This window comes from Protopterus annectens, chromosome 8.part0 (genome assembly GCF_019279795.1).
Source record: "Protopterus annectens isolate FY-2018-M chromosome 8.part0, PAN1.0, whole genome shotgun sequence".
Lineage (NCBI taxonomy): Eukaryota > Metazoa > Chordata > Ceratodontiformes > Protopteridae > Protopterus > Protopterus annectens.
In genome coordinates this window covers 24,741,249-24,764,105 of record NC_056741.1, presented here as the reverse complement: position 1 = coordinate 24,764,105, position 22,857 = coordinate 24,741,249, and the positions used below count along the sequence as shown (strand labels likewise).

Genomic DNA, 22,857 nt, shown 5'->3' with positions numbered 1-22,857 from the left:
CTAATTTTCCACTTTGCTAAATCCATCCTTTGTTGATTTATATTGGTTTACCAGGTAGTGCACAAGTCTATATGGACCATTTGCAGGCACAGGCCAGGTGAATAGGATCACATATGAAATTAAGAAAACATATTTACAGATACAAAGATATACCAAAAAATATATGTGTTTGTGTGTGTGTGTGTGTCTATATATATATATATATATATATATATATATATATAGATAGATAGATAGATAAATAGATGCAATAATATTTTACATTTAGTTCAAGAAGCAGCTAACAATATCAAAACATGATGGAAACATGGAATTGCGCTTAGCAGAGCCTTATGGACACATACATGCATACATCTAGTTAATGATCCAGTGACTGTTAAGACAGATAATATCCCTCTGAGTAAACAACTTAGTTTTACTTGGATTGCATCTGAAAAACATACATTGTCCAAAACTGTATTCCATATATGAGTCAATATTCGTTGCAACACTTTATTAGTTTATAGTCATTTATTATATCACACATTCCCTGATAGAATTAATATTTTTTTCAACATCACAAGCCACCATTGGAAAGAATGTTTTCTCTCATTATAGATTCAGCTGCTTATTTTATGATGACTGACATATCGTTTACTTCTTTTTCTTAACTTCAAAGATGCCTTCATCTAATACTTTTTTTCTAAATTGTTTCCAAATCCGTGTTGCATAATTCTCGTATATAATTTATAACTGGTATTACTTAATATTAAGGGTCTCTAATATTAATACTATTGTGTTCACCTTTTTGTAATGTGCTAGCTTTAAAATATTTGTAAAAAAGGTAATTTTCTATTTTGTGTATCATATTCTAACCATTCCTGCTGCATCAATGCTACCAATATTTTTCTGTTTCTTCTGTTCTGTTGTTTCAATGAAGTCCAGATTCACTATCCCTGATTGCTTCTTTGATCACTTTAATTCTTCTATTAGTTGTAATGTAGTTGAGAGGATGCCTAGTAACCAGGGCAACAGTCGCCACGCGTCTCTCTTAACAACTCCACCCAGCTGTCACCAGCCTCAGCACCACTCAGCGATCTCCGTATGTGGGAGGGGCAAGGCAGTACGAGATTTCTTCCTGCCTTTGGCGGAAATGGCTTTGTTTTGTTTGTCAAGATGGCGGCGGGCATGTACTTGGAGCATTATTTGGACAGTGAGTATATGAGAAAAGAGAGGTTGCTAGACGTAGGGGACTGCCTGCTACTATTGCAGGTGACTAGCGTTATTAATAGTACAGGGAAGACGCGACAAGTTTCATCAAGAGAGTGCAGAGGAAGAGGAACGATTTATTTTTCTTCTTAAGAAGGAGTTGGGAAAATGTTGGTTTCCTTACATGCAAGCATTTAAGGGGTGCAATAACCTTGTGACAAGCAGGATGGGTGCAGTTACTTTCTAATGTGATGTGGGGTGGTGGTGTTTCGCTGGTCTTCACAGACTGGGCACTGGTAGTTTTTTTAGTGCATTTGTGGTGGGTAATGATGCTTATTGACAGGGCAGATGTTTTCACTGACATCACTCCTAGCAGAGATTTTTTTTTTTTATTTTGTTGAATTTATTACCGGATAGGAATGAACTATGATGCTTATTCGGCTGAGACCGACATGTTGCTGTTTTCGGGTAATGGTAGGGTTATTGTGTTGTCCTGTGGCAGACGGTTGTTGAAGTTGCTGTGCAGTAAGCGGAAACAAAAGGTGCCCTGAAACAAAGACAATGGGAACCGATTTGCTGTGTTAACTTACTAGAGTACTTTTTGATGTTGTCCAAATGCAGTTTTTGTATTGCTTTTTGAACACGCAGAATGCTAATGTCGTTGAGTAGCAAGTAGATGTTTGGGTATCAATGCTTTTGTTTTTGCGATTAATTTGAAACAATGCTGTAGGGACATTGAGTAAACAGACGTACTAAGAACGGTGTCCATTTATGTGTGTATTGTACAGTGGTACGTCGCGGTGCCAGATGTTGTAGTGATTGCTTCATAATGTGTTCCTAAATACAATGACTGTATTTTCTTATTGTTACGCCATGTAAATAAACTGACGGTTCTAAACCGTTGGCTGGCTCTGCTTGGCAGTCTTACTTTTCACTAGGTGATTTGATAGGCTTGTGATTTCTTCATGTGGTGCATGGAAGGTATAATTTATTGCCTTTTAGAGATCGTTTGTATCAGTACAGTCTCCTGCTTTTGATGAACGAATTTTCTTAGTTTTTGACTATGTTATGAGATTTTAGACTGTCTGACCATAGTGAGGACGAAGGCAGATAACTGATGCTTTTAAACTGCTAGTTTATTGTTTTTATGGATAGTCTAGTACTAATCTATGAACTAATCTGTCCTTGTGGACCACTTTAAGCCTAGCTAGTTACCCCATGTGAGAATCAAATACCTTGTACACAACAGGGTGGGAGGTTGGCATAATGATTACTTTTTGGAAATGTGTAGATACATACAGATTTTCTGTTTTGTATGTGTTTTACTTTAATAATACTTACAAATAAATGTTTATACTGATTTTTTTTCTGTTCAGTTTTGTGACAGTACCTTTATTTATTTATTTATTTATTTTTTTTTTTATTAACCAAATGTTTCTTCTGTGCAAGCAGTTAGTTGATTGTACCTATAGTAGGCGATAAGTATTGTATTGTGCAGTTGCTGATTTTCTGTAGCACACTGTAGTTTAGTGACTATGTGCTGGTAATGAGCAAAAGTACTAGTAGGAAGTTAAGGGTGTTCTTTTTTAATCCAAGTTACAAATTGGAGAGTTGATCCCATGGAAAAAAAAATAAAGCTAGGACATTTTTCTTTTTTCACACTGCAAATGGCATCTAGTGTTTTTCAAAGCTGTGCGTTTATTTTCACAGGGTATGGGGTATTGGGTACCTATGCAGAGTTAATTTCCAAGGAGTATACAGTGCTTGCTTTAAGCTACATATTTCCTAAGACAAATGTAGTCAGTATTTCATGATTTAGTATTTCATGATTTTCATCCCTTACAAGGCACAGGTTGCAGTGTATTCTATAAACAAATAGCTAGGAAGGGGAGTGGGTGAAGTGTGCGATGATAGATATGGTAATCGTAAGAAAACAGCGAATGTAACACGTCAGGTAAGTGGCTTGTTCCATACTAGCTGCAGCTTTTAAAAATAAGATGTTGCAGTGCAAGAGCCACAGATGAAAAAAACTTACTAAACAACCATAATCTTGGAAAATATTTGTGAAATTAAGGTAGAAGCCTATACGATATACAGCAAAACCATTAACAAGGCCAAGAAAGCTGTTGCCCCATTTACGGAAAAGTACCAAAAACAATGTAGAAGAGAGTTTGTAGTGTTTCTCAGTGGTTGTATAGAACAGAAGGAATGCTAAAAATCATTACTGATATAAGGACAAAACAAGTACTACATCAGAAGGAATGCTAAAAAGCATTATTGATACAAGGACAAAACAAGTACTACATCAGTTTTCATTTTGACAGACTGGATTGTAAATGTTAACAAAACTTTTTTGAGCGTGCAGTAGTAAAATGTTTGCCCTATTCATCCGAAAACTAGCAGTTTTGGAGGAAAATATGGTGGATGGCACTTAATTCTAATTAATGTCATTACTTATCTGACAGCTTCTCAAATAGTATTAATATTTTAAAAAATGTTCCTGATTACATCTTTATTCACTCCTAATAGTGTAGGTAAGAGGTAATATATTAAGTATCAACCATGGGCTAGGTAATGCCACTCTGTAAACAAATAGAATAGATTATTTTGAGCACAGAAAGGAAAATTGACTAGGTTTAAAATGGCCCACAAGGGCAGCCAGCCTAATATTTGCATATGAACTTATAGTAGATGCATCCAAGCATTCATAGTGTTTAGTGCTAATGCACATTGAAACGCAGACTGGTTTTGTGTTCTCGATATGCAACATAGAGCACTTTCATCCACTGTTAAAATGGTCTTTAAAGTGTACAGAGAAACTGTCATCCTGTTCTACTATAGGGTTATAAAATTGAGTACGTTTACTAATGCATACTTCCTAAGAAAACATACTTCCTAAGAAAACAATCTGTCCATGCAAAGATTGTGTTCCAATGCTCCAGAAACTTTCTTCCCAGGGATAAGTGTGTAGCTGCCAGTGTGCGAATACGCTAATGCATCATGCCATAGTGTAATAGTTGCACCCATCTATGGGACCTGTGAGCATAACTGCCTACAGATGCTTGTGCTCTAGTGTAGAGTACCCTGGTTTGGCTAACTGCCCCTTTCTGGTCACTGTGGGCATGAATACATGTGTACACATGCAGCAGAATGGCCTTTCCCAGAAACCATGTACTTAACTGCCCATGTGTGCAGTAAACACCTGTTCAGCAGGTGAACTGCTTGTGCACGTTTATGTTTAGTGCATTGAAGGGGCCTCGCACAGCTGATGCACCTCTGCCAGGGATACATTGACCTGACAGTGTGTGCCTATCCAGTGCAGTAAAGGGACTTGGCACATCTGATGCAGCCATCCCAAGTAAACATTACCTTGACTGTTGTCTTGTATGCCCTGTCAGAGATGCAGTAGTTCACCTCTCAACCAACAAGCAACTGCTGTCAGTTTAGTAGTTATAGCAATAACTATAGTAAAGGTAAGTAAGGTGATCGTCACACGTGCGGCCAGTCTGTACATCATGTAACATCATACTTGAATGAAGGAGTTCATCTCACATTTCTGATCCTTACCTACACAGTTAAAAACATTAAATTTGTCATATGATGGCTGCATATCTGTTGGCAGTAGTGTTGGCAATAGTGTATGTACATGTTCTAAACCAGACTGACACCCTCTCCCCTTGCTAAACTACCTCGAAACTTCCTCAACACTGATGTCCATTTCTTATTTCCTTCACTATTTGTTTATGTTCCTCTACAATTTTTTTCTTTTAACTCAATATGTTCTGTACCATGTCAAACTACTATATACTACTGTATAAAATGTTTGATAGATACCAGCCATGCATTTCTTTGCTTTCTTTGTCTAACCCACTACTCTAAATCTGCTTTACCTAGTCTTCTATAGTTAATCTAATGCTCTTAATCTCTTTACACCAACTCTAACATTATTTTTTCTCACTTTTTGTATATTGTTATTTCTTCTTCTCTTTCCCTTTTTATTTTTTTTTACATTTGGTGTTGTAATTGTTTTCTTAAAGTAGATGCTTTGTATCTTTATTCAGTTAAATTAATACTGTTTTGGAGCTTTTCTCCCCGGGCCTCTACTGAAAGTGGACATATCCAGCTAGACTAGCCCGGTCAACACATGTAAAATAAAATTATTTTATTTGGGGAAAACCTTTACTGTGTCTCTTTGAGCCTTGCATTCCTTTCTGATCGTTACCTACACAGTTTTGGTTAAAAACATTACATTTGTCGTATGATGGCTGCATATCTGTTGACAGTGGGCTTTGTATTTGGTTTCTGTGTTCCTCCATTTTCTTGTGTGGCCAGAGGTAGTTTCTTTACTCACCAGTGGGAGTGGGGAGTACTGAGCTGCTTGTTTGTCCTCAGAGGAGAGGTTAGAAGCAGCAACCTGTAATTTGTTGGCCATTTTGGGTCATTTCCTGTTTTTTCCAGCCCCCTGCTATAAAGCACACCTTAGCGCGCTTTAGCGTGGAGCTGCTACCGTTGCACACTAGGGCAGCGCCGGTTAAGCAGATTTAAACTATTAGGGCTACCTAAAGTTCACTCTTCAAATTTTCCCTTAAAACTACCTTCCTCAAAGTGTACTACTGTTCTATTTAGTGTATCCTACAACTATAAATTATCTCTAATTGACTCCCAAGTAGATTATTCTCTATCTGTATAGCTAAGCACTTGCTCCTACAGTACTTATCACCTCGATACAGCACTCTTGTTATAGAAAGTACCCCAAAAAAAGCAAACCCCATTTCTCGGTCACCCACATCCCCCAAAACCTTTTTTTAAGTTTTTCCTGTCTATTCCTTCTAGCATGTCGAGGGATCAGTTGCTAATATCCTCTCCTGCTCAGCTGGTGAACTTGGGATTATTGAGGCAATGTTACAATTGCCTCATGTACACAGACAACCCTCTCCTCCTCCCACAAAATACAAATACATGCGAGAGATGCAACTATACGGCCAAACTGGAGGCTGAGCTCTCTCAACATAGGACTGGCAAGACCAGACAGGAGGAGAAGGTAACCACACACACAATACCATCACAACCTCAAATCATACACATAAACACACAAAGACATACTCTGAGGCTCTGATCAAAAATCTACCAAAACAGCAGAGGCCACCAAAGCAGACACCCAAACAACTACCACCTCAGAACACAACACCTGCATCACATAGACCACACAGTCAGAGTGTCAAGCAGTCACAGCCCTTAAGGCCAAACACTATGCCAGACGCACTAGTCATTGGTGACTCCATAGTCAGACACACTGACGTCCCGCTCACCAGACTGAGTAAGGAGAAGGTCACAGTAAGCTGCCTGTCGGGTGCTAGAATCCGCCACATAATGCATGCACTCAGGTCTCTCAACAGCAGGTACAAGTACGACTCAAATCATTGTCCATGCTGGTGTAAATGACCTGAGACGTACCTCCCTGGACTACATGAAAAGAGACATGGAGGAGCTCTCTGATTATGTAGCCCAGGCAGGTATGACCCTGACCTTGAGCAGTATCCTACCTTCACCAAGAATGATGCCACAATACAGAGATAAGATGATCAGCTTTAACAATTGGCTTAAACTCTGGTGTCATTCAAAGGGGATCCAATGTCTGTCTGCCTGGGATGACATGCTGGACAAGCCACGCTGCTTAGCAAGGGACGGCTTGCACTTGTCACCCCTGGGATTCCGGATTTTGGCAAAGGCTCTTGCCACCCCATAGTGCCTTTTTTAGGCAAGGCTCAAATTCTAAACCTACCACCCTAGAACAAAACAAAGAAAAAAAAACTAAGGGTAATGCTGCTCAATGCCAGAAGTCTCAACCTCAAGATGCACACACTCGAGGCCCTTCTCAGTATGGAGAACATCGATGTCTGTGCTGTGACAGAAACCTGGTTCAAGGCTCCTGAGAGCACCCCAGCACTATCAGGTTTTACCTCATATCATGCGTTCCGGCCACAAAACCTGGACAATACCAAGAAAGGAGGAGGGGTATCCATATTCATCAAGGACACCCACACCTCAAGATTAGTGGCATCACACGATGCATCGGAAACCATCCAGGTGCAATTAACCATAGGCAAGACTGCTCTGCAAATTGTAGCATGTTACAGGCCACCCTCGCAAACTCAGGAACCTCACATGGCCTACCTGAAAACACTGGAGGGGATAAATGTATCTCCGAACACCATCATACTAGGTGACTTCAACTACCCTAATATAGACTGGGAACACTACTCAAGCCCAAAGACTCTAGCCCAAAAGTTCCTGGAATTCATAAACTCAAATGCCATGGAACAACTAGTCACCATCCCCACAAGAGGAGAGAACATACTTGATCTCATCATCACGAACATGGGAGCACAATGTTCAACGCCAGAAGTATACCCCTCACTGGTGAGATCTGATCACAAACTAATCTTGCTGGAGGTCCTCATCCCACCCCCACCCGAAATGAAAAAGACCACAGTAAAGAACTTCTCGAAAGCCGACTTCACACTTCTAAAGACTAGTGTGGTCTCCTTTAAGGCCCCTGAGCCGGCGGTTAACATTACTCAAACCGCTGAATCACTTACAAATGCCTTCTACCAGCGCCTGCAGGGCTTCATGGATCAGGCAATCCCAAGCAAAACAAAGACTCTTTGTACCAAAGGCAAGCGTCCAGTCTGGTGGACCCCAGCCATAAACAAACTCTACAATAAAAGGAGAAAGCTACTACAAGATAGAGCAAAATCCTTAAAAGGTAAGACACCACTGATCACTATAAGTAAAAAGCTAAGAGCTCTCATAAAATCATCCAAAGCTAATTTTGAGATAAAAATAGCTAAGGACTCTAAAGACAACCATAAAGCATTCTTTAGCTATGTCAGAAACCTAGGAGGAAACTCCCAGATATGTTCAGAATTAGTTCAAAATGATGTGAAGATTACTGATCCTACAGACCTTGCCAACATACTGGCTGACAGGTTCAGTGCAAATTTCTCCCCACCCTCCCCGCCTAAAGAAGAGATATCTATAACAAATGATTGTAGCCCCCCAAAATCTCCAACGCTCAGGTGAGAACTGCTGTCTCCAAGGCAAAGAACACAGCATCCATGGGACCTGATGGTGTCCCCGGCTGTGTGCTCCATGAACTCAACGAGGAATTAAACCCACAGTTAGGACAGCTGTTTAATCTTAGTCTCACCTCTGGATACGTACCCAGGGAGTGGCGCACAGCGACTGTGGTCCCACTCCACAAAGGCGGTGCCTCCACCGATCCTGGAAATTACCGTCCCATTAGCTTGACAAGCCTGATCTGCAAAGCCATGGAAAGGATCATAATGGATCTCATAAATAAAGACATAGGGAATTTGCAGACTTTGGATCCAACCCAGTTTGGCTTTATCAAAGGCAGATCATGCCTTTTAAACTTGGTTGACTTTTTCGAAACAGTCACCAAGGCCATTGACGAGGGAAAGGCAGTCCATACAGCCTACCTAGACCTGGCGAAGGCTTTCGATACAATACCCCACTCTGGTATCATATCAACTTAAATGTAAACCCATACATTACAAGATGGGTTGCAAACTGGCTGAGTGACAGAACCCACAGGGTCAGAGTTGCTGGCGCCATGTCAGACTCTAAGCCTGTCACAAGTGGTGTCCCACAGGGCTCAGTCCTGGGCCCACTCTTGTTTGGCATCTACTTTTCTGAAGTACAAGCAAACACAGGAGGGTTATGGCTGACAAAGTTTGCAGATGACTGCAAACTGGGCGCCGTAGTTGAGAACACATCCGACACAGACATCCTTCAGAAGGGTCTCACAGAAACGGATAACTGGTGCCAGAGCCGTGGCCTCAAGTTAAATGCCAAGAAATGCATAGTCATACCCTTCGGGAAAAATAAGGTTACCCCTAGCTACCATATAGGTGGCAATCCCCTGAACACAGAAGTTATTAGGGACCTGGGAACCCAGGTTGACAGTAGCCTTTCATTCGACACTCGTATTGCTAAAGTAGTTAGGAAGACCTTCTACATTGCCCACCTTATGAAGGGATTCACATCTAGATCAAGGGAAGTCATAGTCTCCCTATACTCATCACTCATCAGACCAATGATAGAGTACAATGCCCCATTCGGAATGTATCTGACCCGACACTTGCAGCAGCTGGAGAGGCCACAAAAGTTCCTCACCAAAAGGATAAAGGGTCTCAAAAATCTGTCTTATGCTGCACGACTGAAAGAACTCCAGTTATATTCAGTTGCGTACCGCTTGCTCAGAGGGGACCTATGCCTGACATACAAGGCCATGTCAAACCCAGATTTGATGAATATGCTTCATCTCAAATAATTTAGATCCCTCAGAGCCGCAAGGGCGGGTGACTTAAACCTCGACACGGTTATTAATAGGACGTGCTGGAGGGATAGATTCATCACTCAGACTCCCTATGCTGTGGAACAAAATCCCGGTTTATGTGAGGCAGAGCACCTCGCTGGCCTTGTTCAAGAGGACTCTTGACCAATGGATCGGAGATCGCAGATACACCCCAGGGGTTACCTCAGTGTCACTGCTCGACAGAGGCACAGCTAAATAATGGGCATAGTTTCTCCAAACTAAGGGGTGGCGTAAGTCACAAAAAACTATGGGCTAGGCTTATAAATGCCCTCGGGCAGATAGGTTCTGAACCTATGTACTCTCAAGATTTGCCTGTCTCTCTCAAGCACTGCAGCTGGTCTGGCTTTATTTAACTGGCTAGCCCAGGAGCCCTTTTCAACCCTGACCCATGCTGAAGAAAGCGAAGAAGAAACAGAATTATAGATTGCACAGTATTTCAAGAATTAACTCATGTGGTACCACTTCTGCCTTGTGTCCAAGGTCAGGATAGGATGTATCCAAGGTCAGGATAGGATTACGGTGGCTGAAAGCAGCCATACAGTTCATGCCCAAATTTTAAAGGGGCTCACCCTAGCCTGTAGTAGCTAGGAACAGTAGATGGGAACCAAAGAGCTAGAGAAGAAATGCGTGGAACATTTTCTTTTGATGGACTTCTCTTTCCCCATGTGGGTGCCTGTGACTTTTGTGTGCACACACAAGCTTTATTTTGTGGGTTTGGGTGTATATATACACATGTGACCTTACTGTCTAGCATGTCATAGGTTGCTAAAGCCATTAATCATCCTGCTTCATGTCAGGCGGACATTGTCTAGTTTGTGCACCAACGTCATAGTGGTGTGTTTTTTGTATGTCAGGTAAATGGTGTATCGTATGGCACTAAGTTATCACAGTATTGGTGTAGGTGATTAGCATTCATGACTTGTGGCCTATTTCTGGTTTGTTGTATTTTGCTGATGCTATAGCCCCATATAATACAGAAAATACTTGATTGTGTTAGGCCAAATACAGCAGCTTAAATTGGGTATAGTAGTATAATTAGTCGCTTTTGTCAGGGCTGTTAGGCAGCATAGTTTGACCTGACATTTGCCTTTTGCTGATGATGTTTCTCCTTTTGTGCATTGTGGACCTGTGTCCTGTAGTGTGGATTTGCCTTATGTGGACCTGTGTCCTGTAGTGTGGATTTGTCTTATGGAACATTCAAAGAAAATTAGAGTTAAGGGGTGTTGCAGAGTGTAATGTTGGTTCTCCTATAGATGAGGTACTGGGGAGTCATTCCTGCATGCCGTTTTGTAGAGTATTTAACCTTTTGTCATCCCTGACAGATCTTGTGGTAAGGCTCACCCAGGTAGCGGAGTATGTGGAAGGTTAATGCAGGGGAAAAACATGGGGCATTAAGAGGTACTGGTGCTTTTTTCCACTGCCTACATTGGACACGATACCATGGGGGAGTGGCAGCTGCTGAAATGTTACTGATTTTTATGTCTAGTTCTTCGGTTGGTATTGGTTTATTTTTTTTTTTTTTTCCTCCCAGAGGCTTTATTTCATAAGTTATATAAACTACATAAGCCCACATCAAATTTCATCCCCTAAATTTTAAAGTCTCCATGTATACCCCTCTCCCACTTAACACCATGTTTCAGCTACATACAATAAGAGTATAATTTGATCATTTTTTTTTGTTCAACTAAAGATGGACCCCCTACCCTCAAAAAAACAAACAAAAATATATATACATGTATATGTGATTATATTTATATATATATATATATATATATATATATATATATATATATATATATATATATATATATATATAATTAATGGGTCTACTGCTTTTAGTCTTCAGGCAGCCCACTTCACTTAAACCTCATTTGACTGAAAGCACATAGCCTAGTATGAACCTATCTGCCCTGGGGCAGTTATAAGCCTAGCCCGATTCTGTATGGCTTACGCCACCCCTTGATTTGAGTATATAGGTTCATACTAGGCTATCTGCCCTGGTTTGGTAGAGTTACATTTGGTTGAAAATGGTATTTAGCCCCTGCCTCACTGGAGTGAGAATATAAAGTTAGGGGGGGTGTGGGGGGGGGGTGTAGCCCCCCACATTTTGCAATCAGTTTTTACTGATGTATGTTTTAATGTATTTTTAAGGGATACACATGTATATAATAGTGCATAAACTGCAATTATGTGGGTGGCTGTGGCCCCCCTAACTTTATATTCTCACTCCAGGGTCACACTGTAGTGGGGCAGGGGCTAAATACCATTTTCGACCAAATGTGCCTTCAGTCAAATAAGGTTTCAGTGAAGTGGGCTGCCTGAAATCATTTTCAACCAAAGATATAGATATATTTTCTCCTTTTCACTAAAGTGCCTATTGTATATTGTACTTTCTTTAGTGTCTTTAGATATTTCTGTTAAATTCTATGTAAACCGACACTGTACCTGTCAATGTTCTTATTTTATTGGAGATTTTCTCCCCGGGCCTCTGCTGAAAATGAGCTCACACCCGGACGGACTATCCTGGTTGACAAATGTAAAATAAACTACAAATATATATATATAAAAAAAAAAGTTCCACCACAGAGACCGTTTAAACATCTCTTTTTATTGTTTTTAAAAAAAAAAAAAAAAAAAAATTAATGGTCTCCGGTGGAACTCGTTTTTTTTTTATATGCTTTTTTGATGGGATCCCTAGCAAGATTTTAATGTGCTTGCATGTTTATTCTTTTTGTATTTATTTTCAGATGCATCTTGTATGAGACTTGTGGAAGCATTGTGCATTCAAGTTAGTACGATTGAAAAAGCCTGTTTAGTAGTACCATTGTCCAATACAACAATTCAGGAATGTATAGGATGTGTGCAAATGTGAAAACTGAGGGGGGTGAGTGTTAAGCAGAATCTGCAGCTTCTCAGTAGGCAGAGAAATGAGCACTGGGCAGCTGTCCTGTGCCATTAGAGTTTAGTTTTTGTACATCTAGGTTAGAAGCATCCAGCCTTAGTTTTTCTTAATATGTGTACACTTGGATACTGACAGTGCATTTTTTTTTCTGATGACAGTGCTTTTGTACAGCTGTTAGTTGAGATGTCCTCTGATAAATCTTAGGTTGTATGTAGAGTTCCATCTTGGTCTGTCACCCTGGCTAATCAGTCAGCTACTGCACTACTGTCAGAAGCTCTGACCTGAGCTCAATTGTCTTTTTTCGAATGCCTTGCCTATTCTCTGTAAATTCCATCCTTCCGAAGTAATTCTGTTAACTTCTTGTCTTTGACATTACCAGTCATTTATCTTGTAGTCTTTCATTCTATAGCTCTCTTGTGCCTTTGCACTTCATTGAGTTCTTCAGTTGTCACTTTTTTCTCAGTTCAGAGCATTTTTTTAATTTAAAGAAATGAACATCCATTTTTCATTTTGCAAATATCAAGTAGGATTATGTTTCTCCCTCTCTTTCTCTCTCCCTCTCTCCAGTTTAAGCTTATGTTCATTGCTGTCATGTACCTAGGAACAATATTAGCTCCCCTTTTTTTATGTCTGCATAAACTAGCCTGATTCATATTCTGCTCCTTCTGACTTTACATTTTATTTATGAATGTTGCTCCTTTCCAATGTTCAGGGTAGCAGTTTTTACCCCATTCGGTTTGATTTCCCAACATAAGCCACATTGAAGTCCTACTATGTGACTATTTTGATGATTCCTGATTCTTCCTCCAGCACAGCTTCTCCCCTGTGCGTTCTGCTTTATCAGAAGGAAAAATCAGCATCCATGTTATTTGTGTGCCCCTGACTTTTTGGCAACCAGTTAATAAGGACACTGATGCTTCCTGATAAAACTGTTAGAAAGTTAACAGATTTGTTTTACTTTGTCGTATTGCACAGGGCCTTCATCAAGAGCTAAAATGTTTTTGTGGCAGAAGTTAACTGGTGGATAAACTAAATTGTGTTGAGCACTCACTTAGTGTTAAACATTTCATTTTTGAACAGAAGTGACTTCAGGTGAGAACATTTCGTGTTTTGTTTCTGTAGAAATTAAGTGGGGGAGTTGCCTTTCTGTAAGGATCCATTGTGTAGTTTTTAAAATGGACGTATACTAATGAGGTTAAAACATTGTACAATGACAGCTTATCTTTTTTGAATGAATAGGGATTGTCTTAAGGCTGCATGCTGTGACATTTCTTCATCCTCAGATGAATGGCTTATGAAAGTAACTAGGATTCTATGCCTGTAGCCAGGGGTGCCACTTGAGAGGATATTTCTGATCTGAGATCTTCCATTCTCCACAGACGCTTCAAAACGGGGTGACTTTTTGGCTTTCCTTAGCAGAACACCTACAAATAAGTCACAGGAGTAAATGGTGAATAGTTTCTGGAAATGTGTATTACCTGGTTTTATGCACAGTCATGAGCATGCTAACAGTTCTGAGGAAGTTGGTGCCCACTTGGTTCTATATATGTAGTCCTGAGGAAGATGTGTCTGCATTTTGATAGCCACAGGAGTAGCAACATGACTCTTAACTGATTTAAGAACTCAACTGGCTGCAAGGGCAGTGTGTTTCAATTGGCCAATGTGCACAGGGTTGTTTAAATTCTGTGCCTCTGCAAACATCATTGCAGTACTCTCCTGTGCTGTGACTATAATGGGATGTGTGAAGATACCCAAAAGGACTTGACTTCTTTCCCAAAACTCCACTATATCAGGGACATGCTGCATGATCTGCCACAGGTTTGTACAATGTTAAACTATTTACAACATTTTGAAGTGTTCACGTGGTATGTTTGGGGATCTACTTCACAAACTCGAAGTTTCAAAACTCCAAACTGCAAGTGGTTGAGACCAAACTACCAACATGAAACTTTTCGACAAAGCACAAATTAAAGGTCATGCTGCTAAACGCTGGGAGTCTTAAATATGAATGTGCACTCATTGCAAGCTTTCCTAACCCTGGAAAATGCTGACATCTGTGCAGTCACAAAAACTTGGTTCAAAGCTGCGAAGAGCACCCCAGCTTTACCTGGTTACTCATCCTGTCATACATTCAGACTTCAAACTGTGGGTAGTAAAGCCAAAGGAGGTGGAGTTTCAATATATATTGGACATGCACACCTCCAGGCTGGTCAAACAGTATGCACAAGAGACACTCCAGGTGCAGTTAACTATTGACAAGACCCCCATACAAATCATAGCTAGCTACTGCCCCCCAAATCCAGGATGCCCAAACTGCCTATCTAGACCTCTTTGAATCTATCAAGATTCAATCCTTTACCCTGATCCTGTGACTTTAACTACCCAAACATAGACTGGAAGAACTACTCATGCCAGAGCACAAATGCCCAGAGATTCCTTGATTTTTGTCGGCGCAGATGCTTTGGAACAGCTAGTCGATACCCCCACAAGACGTGATATCTTGAGCTTTGGTATTAACCAACATGAGTAACCACTGCCGCATCCCTGCAAGTATCCTCCCTTGTAAGATGCGACCATAAAGCAGTCACGTTCAAAGTAACCATTTCCCCGACCCCCCCCCCCAGCTAGGGTCAATCATAAAAACTTCTCCAAAGCTGATTACAGCCTCTTGAGGGATGGTATAAATGACTTCACAGCCTATACGAACATTTATATAGATGCATGGAATTAGGAATACCTGACGGAACTAAATCATCCTCTGCAAGGAAGAGTAAACTTGTCTGGTGGACATCTGCAATAAATAAACTCTGACAAAAGAAAAAAAATTGCTGGCCAGGACCAAGGAGGAACAGGTACCCAATTGGAAGCAATCTCTCCTTAGCCTAAACAAGCAAATAAGAGCAATAGTGAAATCCTCCAAAGCAAACTTAAGAGTCCAAATTGGCCACATCTACTAGAGACAGTCATAAGGCCTTCTTCACATATGTCCGTAATCTCAAAGGTATCACCCAGATTTGTTCAGAACTGGTGGGCAAGGACACTACATACACAAATGCAGTAGATAAGTAGCAAACTTGCTGGCTGATTCAGCAAAAATTTCACCCCTGTGCCCCCCCCCCCCCATCAGTAAATCAGGACATTCCCAGTATGTGCCCCCTTCCACTTGTATCTAGGGATTGGGTCATCACTGCTCTCTCAAAGGCAAAAAATACAGCCTCCATGGGGCCTGATTATCACAGGCTGCATCCTACATGAACTCTGGCAGGAACTTGTAGCATCACTGGGCACCCTATTCAACCAAAGCCTGAGTACTAGTTTTGTCCCAGCTCAGTGGAAGGCAGCCACTGTCCACCCTTTACACAAAGGTGGAGCGTCCACTGATCCAGGAAGTTATAGACCCATCAGCCTAACTACACTGATCTGCAAGGTCATGGAATGGATTATCATGGACCTTGTTAATCTCCTAACACTCTGTGCCAAACAGTTTGGCTTCATCAAGGGGAGGTCATGTCTGTTAAATTTGGTCGACTTTTTTTGAGACCTGTCACCAAAGCCATGGATTAGGGGAAGACTCATCTGGCCAAAGCCTTCGACACACTTCCCCAGTCAGGCTTAAAAAGATAAATTCTCTCAACTAGGCATCGATCTGTATGTTACCAGATGGGTAGCCAACTGACTCGCCTGTAGAACCTACCTAGTCAAAATAGGGGAAGCCACCTCAAGCAGTAGACCTGTATTGAGTGGAATACCCCAGAGTTCAGTCTTGGGGCCTCCTGTTATTTGGAATATACTTTTCTGAGGTACAGGCCAAAACCAGTTGGCTATGGCTGAACAAGTTTGCAGGTGACTGCAAGGTGGGAGCTGTCATCAGTTCCCCTAGTGACGTGGGCATCTCCAAAAGGGTCTTGCACAAACAAATGCCAGAAACATGGCCTCAAGCTGAATACAAAAATGCATCATCCACTTTGGGGAGAGATGTCCTCACAAATTATCACATTAATAATAGCATTCTAAGCACACAGACAGTTGTGATGGATTTGGGCACCCAGCTTGATACCAGCCTGACTTTTACCACCATGTTGCTTCCATTGCAAAGAAAGCTTTCTACATGGCCCACCTCATAAGGGTATCTCATCCAGGGAGAAGGAGGTCATAACATCGCTGTGTTTTTCCCTTTATAAGGCCCATTATTGAGTACAATGCTCCATTAGGCGTGTACCTTGCAAAGCGTATGCAGCAGCTGGAGAGCTAAGAGGTTCTTCACCAGGAGAATCCAGGGCTTCAAAATGTAACCTACACAGGCTAAAAGCCATATCCCTCTACTGTTTCATACAGATTCCTCAGAGGTGACCTCTGCCTGGCATACAAGGTGATTTCGGACCCCGCCTTGATGGGACTGCTGCATATCTGCAAGTAAAGCTCCACTCTAGTAACCTTCACATGTGGCCTCAACCTGGTCTGTAATATCAGTAGGACTTGCTGTCGGGACAGATTTCTGTCCCAGACTCCCTCTCCATGTCTGAGTACCTCTTTACCCCTTTTTAAGCACAATCTGGATAATTGGGTGGGAAATCGAAAATACTTCCCTGGGATTCCACCTGTGTCCCTGCTGGACAGGGGCATCGGGTGCTGATTTGTCTATGCATGGGCTAAACTCGTGGCTAGGCTTATAAGGGCCTCGGGGCCAATGGCCTAGTAACTGCCTATGATCCACTACAGAAAGGTATCATGTAAAAGGCTGAAGCCCTTGAGGCAGCAAGGTTGCGACACTGTGCCTAGTAATGTTTTGGTCCTAGGTGACTCCACAGTCAGACATGCACGTACACCACTCTCCAGGCTAGCTGCCTTTTAGTTGCCAGGATGTGAGGGGATACTAAGACCCTGTAGTCCCTTCATCCTAAATACACATATGCAATGGTCTTTGTGCATGTGAGCAGGAATGACTTGAGGCACATCTCCTGCATTATACAAAGAGGAACATGATGGAGCTCTCAGAATGTGGATCTCAAATTGGTGTGAAGCTAGTACTGAGCAGTATCCTACCTTCAAGAGTGTCATGATAAAAACAAAAGGTAATTGAATTTAGTTATTGGCTTGGCTGTTGATGTTCTAAAGAGATCAAATAGATATTATACCTGGTAGGAGTAGATTGACAGTTTCATCTGCTTTACTAGGGATGGCATGCAGCTTTCTCCTGTCCAGCCTTTTTCCTCACTCAGTGTTTTTCCCCAGACTGGTTTAAAAGCCCACGTTTGTGCTTGTTTCCTGCCTTTCCTGTAACTAGTCTAGTCTAGTCCAGATACAGATTTGCTGTGTCCAGGGCTGTTTGTAAGCTGAGTGGTGCCAAAGTCTGCTCTTTAATTTTTTCCTTAGATCTGCTAGTTCTCTCCTCTCCTGCACTTTTACTAGGTTATTAGACTAGCATTTTAACAGACTTCTTGTAACAATTGTAGCACAAGTGCTACCAGCACTAAACGTTCTACAACCATTGCGTTCCAGTACTACTTAATACCCACCCCTCCAGGCATGTCTAAGGGTCAGTTCCCTGTGCTTTCTCCTATTAACCTTGTGAACTTGGGTATCTTGAGACAATGTAGAAACTGCCTCGTGTATACTGAAACCCTCTCTTCTTGCCTCCCAACACACTTGCGAGAGATGCACTTGTATATACATATATATAGTGCCGTGCACTCTCCAGCCAAGACTAGAATAGCTGGTCAAGAGAAGGTCACCTGTTACACCACACCACTTGGAACACACAGCCCTCCAAAACGCACACCAGCACTGCCTTCACACAAACACACACCCACCTTCATGGAAGCTATCAATAATAATCTACCCAAACAGCAGAGACCTCCAAGGCAGAAACGCACCATCACCACAACACTAATCACAAGACACAACTCTCCTAAACAGTGTGCCACTCAACCAAAGCTCCTAAGGCAAAACAGTATGCCCAACAGGGCTCCTATTACATTATTTTAAGATAACTTAATCAAACGCTCGGAACTTCGAAATTGCCGCATTTCAAAGATCACATTGTGGGATCGCAGTACAGTGAAGATTGGGATATTGGTCCTTTCCTCGCTGTAGTGCGATCTTGGAGTTGGAATATATATTTAGCGGGGGGGGGGGGGACGCAGGCGCCCACAAGTTTTGAAATGCAGCTTTTTCTTTGAGGTTCTGAGTGTTCGATAACATTATTTTTCGATAACATAATATGAAGCAAAACGGTTATTCCTGCTGTTGGCAACTGTAAAGGCTGTCCTCCACCAACTTGTACATGAAAACATAATATGAACCCTGCCCAACACATTAGTCATAGGTAACTAGATAGTGAGGTGCGTCCCACTCGCTAGATTGAATGAGGAGAAAGTAACAGCTGCCTGTCAAGTGCCATGATCCATCACATAACGCATACACTCTGGTCCCTCAGCAGGTGCAAATATGATTGTCACTGTACATGTGGGTGTGAATGACATGAGAAATACCTCCTTGGTGAGGAGCTCTCAGATTATGTAGCGCAGGCGGGTATGACCCTAGCCCTGAGCAGCATCCTACCTTCACCCAGAATACAACAGTACAAGTAGAAAATGATTGATTTCAACAATTGGCTAAGTTTCTGGTGTCATTCTAAGGGGATCCAGTATCTGTCTGCCTGTGATGACATGATTGATGGACCTCGATGCTTTGTCAGAGATGGCCTGCATCTATAACGCCTGGGCTTACAGATACTGGCCAAGGTTCTTGCTACCCTTGTAGTGCCTTTTTTTAGGCAGTGTTCCAAAGACCAAATTACCACCGTAACCGCTACAAACAAATGCAGTCTGAGGGTCTTGCTGCTCAACACTATGTCTAAATCTCAAAATGCACTCACTCAAAGCACTACTTAAAATGGAGAATATCGACATTTGTGCTGTAACAGAGACCTGGTTCTAGGCAGCAGGAAGCACCCCTGCACTACCAGGTTATAACTCATTTCACACCTTTTGGCCCCAGAACTTGGACCAAAGTTCCAGAGGCAGTGGCACTTGCATATTCGTAAAGGATGCGCACACCTCCAGACTGGTAGCCCAACATAGCGCATCAAAGATACTTCAGGTGCAGCTAACATTGGGTAAGACAGTGATTTTTCAGGTCGTAGCCTACTATAGGTCCCTGGCCATGTCCCAAGACTCGCACTCCACATTCCTAAGTGCCCTGGAGAATATTGGGGTCCAACCTAACACTCTCTCATACTGGGCAACTTCCAACTACTCCTTTAACTGGAAAAACTACTCGTGTACCAATACACGTGTCCAACATTTCCTGGAATTCATTAATTCCAATGTCGTGGACCAGCTTGTTCTTACCCCCACTAGAGGTAGCAACATCTTGACCTGGTCATAACTAACTTGGGTGACAGTTGCTCTACACCAATAGTCAGCTCCTCCCTGGTTAGATCCAACCGCAAACTAATCACCTTGGAAATCTGTATCCCTCCCACCTCTCCGCAAAGGTAACCACCATGAAAAACTTCTCCAAAGCTAGCTTTGGGCTCCTAAAAACAGAGAGGTGGCTAACTTCACAACACCCATGCAAATGGGAGAATAGTTGCATAATTGTCTAATCATACGCCAATGCACTTTACGAACATGTAGACAAATGCATGGATCTTGCCATACCTAATAGAACCAAGACGCTGTCCTCCAAAAAAAAAAAAAAAAAAAAAAAAAAAAAAAGGAAGCCACCTCTGGTGGTCCCCTGCTGTAAACAAAGAAGGAAACTGATGCGGAATAAGCAAGTCCCAAGACTGGAAAAACTCCCTTATCACCCTCAACAAAAAGTTGAGATCCCTTATCAAATCCTCTAAAGCTAGCTATGAAAACAGAATTGCAGATGATAGTAAAGACAACCTCAAGGCCTTCTAGAGTTATGTAAAAAAAAAAACTCCACAGCAATACCCAGGTTTGCTCTGAGCTTCTGCACAATGGTACCTCCTATAACAAGCCAACAGGTATTGCCAGTATACTGGCAGGCAGATTTAGTGCCAACTTAACCCCCCCCCCCCCCAAAAGGACCAATCACAATACCAATAGATTGCCAGGCACCCAGTATTACTGCTGCACAGGTTAAAACAGCACTGTCCAAGGCGAAGAAGACAGCTTCTATGGGACCTGACAATATCCCTGGCTGTGTTCTACATGAACTACAGAGTGAAATGGCACCTCACCTGTGTGCCCTGTTCAATCACAGCCTCTCCTCAGGCTTTGTCCCTACTGAATGGCGCACTGCCACAGTCATCCCTCTCCACAAAGGAGGCAACTCTTGCCCCATTAGCCTGGCAAGTCTGATGTGCAAAGCTATGGAACCCATCATCATGGACCTAATAAACAAAGATATAGGGAATCTCCAAACTCTGGAACCGGCACAGTTTGGTTTTGTGAAGGGTAGATCATGCCTGCTCAACCTGGTTGACTTCTTTGAGTCACCAGAGCTGTGGATGAAGGCAAGGTGGTTCATACAGCCTACCTTGATCTGGCCAAGGCCTTTGATACCATTCCCCACTCAAGAATCATAGAAAAACTCACTAAACTAGGCATCAACCCCTATATCACTAGGTAGGTTTCAAACTGGCTCGCCGATAGAGCCCACAGTGAGAAAGTAGCTGACTCCATGTTAGACTGCCGACCAGTCACGACTGGAGTCCCACAGAGTTTGGTCCTGGGTCCTCTCCTGTTTGGTATCTACTTCTCTGAAGTCCAGGCCAACACTAAGACTCTGGCTGACCAAGTTCACAGACTATTGCAAGTTGGGAGCTATTAAATCCCCAAGTGGTGTTGACATCCTACAGAAAGGCCTCACTGAGACCAACGACTGGTGTCAGAACCATGGCCTTAAGCTCAGTGCCAAAAATTGTGTAGTCATCCCCTTTGGGAGAAACCTGGTTCCCATGAATTACCGTATTGATGTTAGTCCCCAGATCTCTTATAACTCCTTGTGTTCAGTGAACACAGGTTGACAGCAACCTCTCTTTTGACCACCCCATTGCCACTGTGGTCAGAAAGTCGTATGTGGCACAGCAAATTACTAAGGATTTTGCATCCAGTAAGAAAGGTGTCATGGTCTCCCTCTACTCTTCCTCATTAGACTAGTCACAGAGTACAATGCCCAGTTAGGCATGTACCTCACTAGACACCTGCAGCAACTGGAGAGGCCGCAAAACAGACTCCAGTCCAACTATTCTGTGTCTCATATCGCCTACTTGGAGGCGATCTCTGCTTGACTTACAAAGCCATGTCTGACCCAGCTATGTTGGGGTTTCTTTAGATGTAGCATTTTTAACAGTTGATCCTTGCCCCCGTGGTCAATGCGTTTGTGGAGTTTGCACATTCCCTTTTGTTTTCTGTGGGGTTACTCCCACCTCATAAATATGCTGGGTGGTTCCATCTCAAAATTGCACAAACTGAGATGTAGGCAGTAGCACAGACTCTAGATGGTGTTTGTCAAGAGAATAGTTGTATAGATCAACCACTGTGGGAATTGGATGTGGTGTGCAGTATCCTGTGTAAAGGAGACCACTAATAAGAGTGCCATGGCAGGGCTAGCCACTCAAGGATGTAAAAAAAAAAATTGGCTTTAGGTGATCTGGTTATGTTGACTAATGATGCCAAAAAAATGGACATGGTTGTTGATGATCAGTGGGTTGAAGGTCTGACCTATGCCAGGTACCCATGTTAATAGTGGGAAGGGTCCTTTTGTCCACCATAAAACCCAGCAGCCCTGGGTCAGTAAGCTACTGGCCACTTGGTGTTCAGTTGCCTAGCTTGTGTTACCTTGAATAGCTGAGAGAGAAAGCTGGATGTAAAACTAATCAACCTGCCAAACATGAATAAGGATTGCTAAACTCCGTATAGGTTCATGGACAGTGCGGAGCTTGGAAGTAGTTGACGTAAGGAAGATGGACATCCTCTGTATCCAGGAAACAAGATGGCAGACACTGCTTGGTATCCAGAGTCTACTAATAACGGCAAGGACAGTCTAGAAATTGAGGGAATTGTGGTAAGGGACAGTCTTAAGACTGTGAGGGATGTCATCTGATTAGTGGTAGATTCCTGGCAGCCCAACTCCATTGAAAGGATAGGGCCCTATTCTCAACTTATGCCCCACAACATGGTTGAGATAGTGAGAAAGTGTGCATTTGGCAGCAGTTGCAGGACCCATTAGCTAAAACAGGGCAATATGAGTTGGTGTTGATCATGAAGGATCTGATTGCACATTTATTTCACCTTTGTTTACCGGTTAGTGTTTGACTGGGTCAAAGGCCCGTTTTTAGCAGAGACCTAGGGAGAAATGCTCCAGGAAAACTGTTACAAATGATTTACAG

General features: G+C 42.2%; 1 protein-coding gene across 1 annotated transcript in view; it reads left to right on the top strand.

Moving 5' to 3' along the window:
- The first annotated feature begins 1,092 nt into the window (after positions 1-1,092).
- Positions 1,093-22,857, top strand: part of ING4 (inhibitor of growth family member 4) — a 184,179-nt gene continuing 162,414 nt past the window's right edge. Inside the window, exon 1 of the mRNA XM_044078997.1 lies at positions 1,093-1,192. Coding sequence (XP_043934932.1) covers positions 1,156-1,192 — 37 coding nt within the window. The 5' untranslated portion in view covers positions 1,093-1,155. The remainder of the gene's footprint in view (positions 1,193-22,857) is intronic.